The sequence below is a fragment of the Equus quagga genome, chromosome 14 (assembly GCF_021613505.1).
Source record: "Equus quagga isolate Etosha38 chromosome 14, UCLA_HA_Equagga_1.0, whole genome shotgun sequence".
NCBI classification, from domain to species: domain Eukaryota; kingdom Metazoa; phylum Chordata; class Mammalia; order Perissodactyla; family Equidae; genus Equus; species Equus quagga.
Window position 1 is genome coordinate 72,715,115 of NC_060280.1, and position 8,777 is coordinate 72,723,891.

At 36.7% G+C, this 8,777-nt stretch overlaps 1 protein-coding gene across 1 annotated transcript; it reads right to left on the reverse strand.

The window, feature by feature from the left end:
• Nucleotides 1–4,689: 4,689 nt before the first annotated feature.
• Nucleotides 4,690–5,634, reverse strand: LOC124225237 (olfactory receptor 8B12-like). Its single transcript, XM_046637779.1, has one exon. The coding sequence runs from the start codon at nucleotides 5,623–5,625 to the stop codon at nucleotides 4,690–4,692; it is 936 nt and encodes a 311-aa protein (XP_046493735.1). The 5' UTR covers nucleotides 5,626–5,634.
• Between the last annotated feature and the right edge of the window lie 3,143 nt (nucleotides 5,635–8,777).

The following is an 8,777-nucleotide window of genomic DNA, read 5'->3' on the forward strand; positions in this document are numbered from 1 at the left end:
CTTTCTGCTATTTCTTTGTTAATGTAAAGAAACACAACTGATTTTTGTATGTTGACTTTGTATCTTGACTTTGTATCTTGTAACTTGACTGCATTCATTTATTGTTTCTAAAAGTTTTTTTAGTGGATTCTTTAGGGTTTTCTATATATATAATCATACCTTCTGAAAATAGTGACAGTCTCACTTCTTCCTTTCCAATTTGGATCCCTTTCATTTCTTTTTCTTGCCTGATTTCTCTGGCTAAGACTTCCAGTGCTGTGTTAAATAAGAGTGGTGAAAGTGGGCATTCTTGTCTGGTTCCTGTTCTTAGAGTGATAACTTTCAATTTTTCTCCTTTGAGAATGATATTAGCTATGGGTTTGTCATATATGGCCTTTATTATGTTGAGGTACTTTCCTTCTATACCCATTTTATTCAGAGTTTTCATCATAAATGGATGCTGTATCTTGTCAAATGCTTTCTCTGCATCTGTTGAAATGATTATGTGATTTTTATTCTTCATTTTGTTAATGTAGTGTATTACCTTGATTGAATTGGGGAGGTTGAACCATTCATGCATCCCTGGGGTAAATCCCATTTGATCATGGTATATCATCTTTTTAATGTATTTTTGTGTTCAGTTTGCTAGTACTTTGTTGAGGATTTTTACATGGATGTTCATCAGTGATATTGGCCTGTGGTTTTTTTTGTATATGTTGTCCTTGTCTGGTTTTGGTATCAGGGTAATGTTTAATCATCCACTCTTAATCTGATTATTGCTATCTACCAAAAATAAAAAAAGCTACAGTAAACATCATATTCAGTAGTAAAGGCCTGAATGATTTTATTCTAAGGTCAGAAATAAGATAGGGATGTCCATTATTCTCACCTCTACTCATCAATGTATTGGAGGTCTTAGAACAATGAGGAAAATAAAAGATCATTAAGAAAGTATCGAATCTGTTTGCAGATGACATAATTGTGTATACAGAAATTTAAAAAAATAAGATATTCTCTTTTCTCTTGTGTTAACACAATAATTAGAATGGAGAGATGAACTTAGCAAGGTTGTTGGATACAAAATCAATATATGAAAATCAATTATATTTCTATATACTGGTAATAAACAATTAAAATTAAATTTTAAAAACATTTAAAAAGCATAAAAGATATTAAATCCCTAGGAATAAAAATAATGGCCACTTCAAAACAAGACAATAATGTCTATTCTTACCACTTTTATCAACATGGTACTGGTAGAATACAGCACTTTGGCTGTGTGCCAACTTCTCCCTTACTACTCCCAGAAGGATTGTCACCTGATATTCAAATAGATCCATATAAATACAGCCAATACAATTTAAAGAGGGGAGATGGATTTTTCAATAAACGGTCTGGAAGTAATTTAATATCTTCATGAAAAAAATTAAACTTAGTAGATACCTCACACCATTCATAACTAATTTGAAATTGTTCAAAAATCTAAATATTAAAAGAAAAACAAGAAAGCTTTCAAAAGAAAACATGAAAATACATTTGTAACTTTGTAATAGGAAAAGATTAAACAGGACACAGCACTAACAGTAAAGAAAAAAGTTGATAAATTGAACTCTATTAAAATTAAAACATCTATTACCAAAAAACATCATTAAGAATAGCCATATGAATAGGCAAGCCAGAGACTGAGCAAAAATAACTACAATGTATATGTCTGAAAAAGGACTCATATCCAGAATATGCTTTCTTAAAACTCAAATTAATAAGAAAAAAACTAACACTATTTTTCAGTGGGCAAAAGACTTGAAAACGCATTTCAAAAATGGTGATAACAAAATTTTTAAAAATATACTACATGCTCAACATCATTATTTACTAAAGAAATGTAAAAAAAAAAACAATAAACAAGACAAAAGTTATATTGCACTACACACCCAAAAGAGTAGTTAAAATGAAAAGGACTGCAAATAAGAAGTGTTCAGATGAATGAGGAGCATCCTTACCTGGAAACCGTTGGGAGTACATATTAGTTTAAATATTTTGGAAGACAGTTTAGTGACATTTAATAAGCTTAGAAGTATGTTGATCCTGTGACCTGATAAATCCACTTCTGGGTATAGACCCAAGAGAAATGAATGTAAATTTCAAAGAAACTACATGTTCAAGAATGTTCATGAAAGCCTTATTAATAATACGCAAAAAAGGAAAACAAGCCAAATGTCCATTAAGAGAATTGATAAATAAATTGCTCTATAGTCATACAATGGAATACTAAACAATAATAACCAAGAACAAGTTACTTATACACAAAATGTTATGGATGAATCTAACACTACATTCTATATTGAGAGAAAGAAGCTAGATATAAGAAAGTAAAAGCAATATTTAACATCTATATGAAGCTCAAGAATGAGCAAAATGAATCTAATGATAAAAGTACTAATAGTAGATACATGCAAAAAGAGAGTGAAGAATGATATTTACTGGGAAGGGGCAGGCAGGAATAATCTGAAATGATGAAAATCCTCTATATATTGATCTAGGTCATGTTTACATAGCCCTATATATGTGAAAAAATTCATTGAGCACTTAAGATTTGTATGTTTGCTGCATATAACTCATACTTCAACTTAGAAGGGAGTGGGATTGTTTTTTCACTACCAATATTGTACTGATTCTCCATTACCCCTACCTTACCCTCAACCCTGAATGTCCTGAATTCAGTGATCTTCCCTCTACTATCTCCTCTAAAGCACAGTCTTCCCCTACACTTTTTCCTTTTATTGCATTGTTGTTATTACAGCCTCATTGAACAACCATTCCAAAGAACAAAACTAAACATTTTTCCAAACTTTCTTTTTTTTCTAATAGCAGAGAACTTTCCTAAGAAAAGTTCCTAAGTTGAAGTATCTTGCAAACAGCTCACACACTATTGCTTCTAAAAGAACTGTTACCACTAAGAATGTGTTCAGATCAAAAAATTGTTCTCTGAGTTTTTATATAAAGTTGTACCTCCATTTGCCCAATACTGTGAATACATAACTGACACCACCATCCTTTTGCTGTGCCCTGAATTAAAAGATCACAGCTATATGCAATGCCTTAAAATTCAAAGGCAACTCCCTCCCTAAAAACTAGTTGGTTGGCAGAGCTCTAATGGCTCACTTCAACCCAAAGCTATTAGTCAATTACATCATTCAGATCCTTGAAGTGAGGCTCCAAATTCTATCTTATTAGTCTAGAAATAAAGAGTGAAGCTTGAATTCACATCTTTAACTCCCTTAAATCTATATATCTCTCCCTTAGAAGGTCTAACAAATTAGCCTCGGTCCTCAGAGCTCTGCATACCACTTCAGTGGACACCATGCTTGATTCTATATGGAACTTTAGTTTCCACCAAAAAAATCTTAAAACATTTTTTTTATCATTTTGCCAAGACCAAATCACCAAATGTTTCATCTCCTACATTCTTGCAAAAGTGATGTTCCAATATTAACCCTTGAAAAGTTGTATGACATCACTGTAAGTAGAATTAGATTTCCTTAAATACAAAAATAAAAATAAAAACCTTTGAAACGAAATTTTCCAGGGAAAATAGGGATCAAGAAAGCATAGCAAGGGCGGCCCAGTGGCACAATGGTTAAGTTCTCACATTCTGCTTTGGCGGCCCAGGCTTCGCCAATTCGAATCTGGGGTGTGGACATAACGCACTGCTTGTCAAGCCATGCTGTAGTGTCGGTGTCGCAATCCAATGTACACATCAGGATAGATGCGGAGAGGGCTGATGGCCACTCTGAGTTTATTATAACCAGCGTTTCAATATATACATAGCTTACATCTGTTAAACATACACAGGTGTTCTGGATGAAGTAATTAGCGAATGCCAAGAATTCTTAGTGATTTCTCAAGGAGCCCTCCCTTGGCCTCTGTTTTGATAGTATCATGTTGTCGCTGTGCTCCTATATTTTTAACTCAGAGCAGGCAAGGTCTCTTAGGCAACGGTCCCTCTTGCTCCCGATATCGATATCGTTTGTCCCCGGGCGGCCGCCGCCTGGCTTAGGTTGTCCCCCCAGGGGGTCTTACCCATCATTGGCTAACCGGCCTTCTCACCTCCAGGTCACAGTTTGTTGGCAAGCTTTTTCCAGTGATTATTAACCCTTCCTGTGTCAGGGGCGGCTACATGTAGCAGATGTCCCACATATAAAGTGGAGGAAGATGGGCACGGATGTTAGCTCAGGGCCAGTCTTCCTCAGCAAAAAGAGGAGAATTGGCTGCAGATGTTAGCTCAGGGCTAAGCTTCTTCTTCAAAAAAAAAAAGCATGGCAAGAGGAAAGCAGAGCAAAGTGGATTAGAATTCAGGGAACTAGATTCCAGTCCTAGCTCTGGCACTGTTCACGTGTGTGCCTTGTAGGGCAACTTACAAAGTATTTGAGCCTCATAGTGTGTATGTGTCATATGAGGGCCTGGATTAAATGACTTCTTACACCTAATTAAGAGTAATCCTCTGTGACAATGGAAACAATTTTCATAAATTAAAGAATTATCGGAACAGTTAGGGTAGAGTAAGGAGTAAAGGAAATATATTGCTTAAGAACAAGCTAAAAATTTCTTATAAGCATAGGAGAGCAAGAAGAGGCATTTATTTCCCTCATTAAAAATATAATAAAAGAAACATTTATAAACAAAGCTTTGGGTCCCTTTTCTCAATCATTTTTAAGAGAAAATTTTTCTGCTCAAAGTTTTCTTCAGAGCAATTTTGACATCCTTATTCCTCAGGCTATAGAGTACTGGATTAAACATGGGCACCACAGAAGTATAGAATATGGAGGACACTTTCCCCTGGTCAAGGGGTAAAATAGAAGGTGGTTTGAGGTACATAAAAGCTCCTGACCCAAAGAAAAGAGATACCACAATTATATGGGAACTACAGGTACTAAAGGCTTTGGATTGGCCTTCAGTAGAGCTAATGTGGAGAATGGTAAAAAGAATAAAACCATAAGAGATAAAAATGGTCACAATGGGCACCCCAATGCCAATGGTCACAACAATAAAGACCACCAGCAAATTTATGTAAGAACTGTTGCAGGAGAGCTCAAGGAGAGGAATAATATCACACATATAGTGATTGACAAGGTTGTCGGCACAAAAGGTCATAATCATTATGTTTCCCATGTGGGCCACAGCCCCAAACACTCCCATCCCATAGACACCCAATAAAAGGAGTAAACAGACCTGAGGAGACATGGTGACTGTGTACACCAGTGGTTTACAGATGGCGACATAGCGGTCATATGCCATTGCTGACAGGATATAGGATTCAGAAAAGACAAAGAAACAGAAGAAAAAAAACTGAGTCATACACCCTGCATAGGAAATGATGTTCTTCTCTGAGACAAAACCCATCAGCATTTTAGGGGTGAGGGTAGTGGAGTAACTAAAATCTATGAAGGACAAGTTGAAGAGGAAAAAGTACATGGGAATGTGAAGGTGAGAATTCAGCCCAATCAGGGTCATCAAGCCCAGGTTCCCTGCCACAGTGACCACGTAGAAACCTAGAAACAGGAAGAAGAAGGGGATCTGCAGTTCTGGCTGGTCTGTTAAGCCTGTGAGGATAAACTCTGTCACAGAGGAGGTGTTATCTGCCGTCATTCTCCTCTAGGAGAGTCTGTGAGGGGAAGAAAGAAAAGAGTCACTGAGAGAAAGAGATGCTACATACCATGGAATTTAAGGGGGTGAGTTGGAGAAGAAAAGAACAAGAACATTTACTGAGCACTAACTATGAGATAGGCATTGTTCTAAATGCTGAAGAGCATTATGATTATCCCCATTTGACAAATGAGGACACTGGGCTTAAGTGGGTATGCAAGTCCCAATGTTACTAAGTTGCAGCAGAAGTTGAACTCAGGCGGTCTCGCTCCCAGGGTTTGAGCTTTTATCCATCTGCTTCAGGACAGACCAGGTCAGGCAGGCACTCTCCCTCTTCGTGCTTGGAGTCACAGTGCTGTACTCTACTGGCTCTGATCCATCTCTGTCAAGGAAACTCAAATGGCCCTGGTGAAAACAAGATGACAACTTGGAGCTCATACCCCTCTGCTTCTGTTTCTCTACTTTGAGGATTAAAATCTCTAGTTTATCTTGATTCTCTTCCTGAGCTGAAGAACGTGATGTCTGCTTGCAGCTTTATCCGGAGCCAACTGTCCAGCTTCCGGGGATGAGAGAACATCGTTTCCTAATGCCCAAGGATACCCAGAGACTAAAGAGTTTTATTCTGGATTAGAGATCTCAGTGACCTAGTTAGAGATACTCCCTCAAGATCGCTGCTCCAGAGACCACCTTCCCTAAGGAAGAAGAAATGTGTGTTTATACCCTTGATAATTCTTGATGTGACTTCTAGTGACCTATTCCTTTATTCAGATTACATCTTTTTAAGCACAATTAAGAGCAAAGCACTGTGGGAAAAATAATTCTTGCTACCTTATACTGAGTACTCACTGTGCATCAAACACTGTTTCTGACCCAGCAACAGCCTACTAACACCAAGTATCTAAAGCAATGCACAGATCATTTTACCTTGTTTATTCCTCACAATAACCTTATATGTTAGATCTATTAATCTCCAATTTAAAGGTGAGGAGCACACAGGTGTAGTAGGTTTCAGAATCTTGAGTCAAATCCTAGTCTATCCAACTCCAAAATTCTTAGTTTTAATCACTATGCTACACTACCTCCCTCTGAGCAATGGATGAACTCTCTGAAGCAGGATTTTTACTTACTAGGTTCTCACGAGACTCTATACATAAAAACAAGTACTTACATAACTTTAATGGAATGCAGAAAGAGTTAGAGCCAAAAAAGGTAACGTTAAGGATATTGGACTTCAGAGGAAGATATTCATTATTTCAATCACATCTAATATATACCAAGAATTATTTGCACCTTCTCCAAGCTTACAAATAAACATTCTCTGATTTTTCTCCACTACTTGATCATGCAGTTTAAGCTTGATTATTAAAAAGAAATACTTGTCATATAAGAAATAACAACTTTTGTCCAGACCTAACAGCAGAGAATGGACTATACAGCCAATATGTTGGATAATGGGGAGTTGATGGAAGGATTTGAATAAGAATAGCATTTCTTCAACAACTACCAATTCAGCATCCACCCTGTCCTGAAACTGTTGTAAGTCCTGGTGATTCTTTAGTAAAAAAACAAAAACCAAAGAGATTCTGGCCCTCATGGAGCTTTCATTCAAGTGGGAGAAAACAGAAAACACATGAAAGAAAGACGTAAATCTTGTAACGTGAAAAGTGCTATGAAGAAAAGGAAAGCAAGGGAGAAGGACAGAAAAGGCAAGCGTTCAGATTTCAGTTTTAAATAGCGTAATCTGACATTTGAGCAATGACTTGAAAGAGACCTGAAAAGCAGTTACTCGAATAAAATGTTGGACTTCCATGGCTTAATGCAGCATGTTTCCAAGACATCACATTTTTGTCCTGCACTTTAAACACAATACTTTAACCCAAAATACTGGCTCTGAGGAAGAAAATTGTGACTGTAGTAACAGGATAGAGGAGCAAAAGACCTTGTTGAGGTTTAGACAATCACAAGTCACACAATGTAGCTTATTGACTGATAATGATATAAAGAGTATATAAAATTTTGTATGGCAACTTGCATTCTACACCCCTTATCAGGGGCTTTTATATAGTCAAATCTCAGTTAGCACATGAGTTATACATGTTTTTGCTCAGAGTTAAGACCTGGAGTCCTCTTTGAAAAGTTATGAAATCAAAACACAAAAGCAGAAGTCCATCTTCTTACAGGCAAGTCCAACTAAAATCACCTCACACAGACCTGTGTGTTTATGAGTATGTGCACATTCATCAATGAGGATTTGCTCACCCTCAGCTAAGACTTAGTAATGACAGTTTCTCATCTGTCTATCTACACTGACAATTGTCCATGGCCCAGAGTGACTCTAATGAATCCCAATCCCTGTTCTCAAACCCATTACACATTTTTCAAAAATAAAGAAAAACAATCCATTATCAAAAAATTAAGATAAAAGCCATAAGTATGCTCTCCTTAAGAGCCAGGGGCAGAGAAGAACTTAAGGGTTCATTAAATGTTCACTTTTTTCTAGGAATCTTAGAGAGCTCTTGTATGCATGTTGCAACACCAGGGAAAATTCTTCTGAGGGTTTTGTCACTTCGGAGATGGTTTCCCATGGGAATTTCATTTCAAATGCATCAAGGTTTTTTTTCAAGTGAACCAGGGCCTCTCTGAAGTCATTTTCACTGTTGCCTTGCTCCCATGCAGGCAGAGAGAAACATAGAAGTAAAGATTTTTGATTAAGTTACTTTTGTCACAGAACTATCTCTTTCCCAAAACTTGAATCTCTGTATAATGGATTCCTTGTTCTACTTACTGCTGATATTAAAATATAAGTGATATCTGGATTATAACATACTCATGTGGAAAATGTATGTACAATGTGGTGTCTTTTAATACATGCCTCATGCACATGAGTAACTCTCAAATATCTGGTAGACCTTTAAGCAACACCAGAGTGGTGCTGAGAGCAGTACCCTTCATTCCATTCACACCAGAGAAACACAAGGATAAGCTACAATCACAACCAAAAAAGTCAGAGAGCCTGTCCAAAGAAAAAAGATGGCAGCTGAAGTGTCTTCATTTGATATGACTTCAAATAGATTCTAAGGATGGGAAAAAAATTAAATTAATCTATCAGAAGTCATATGGTCTGTATTATACTTAATTTTCAATTAGTTTTTAAT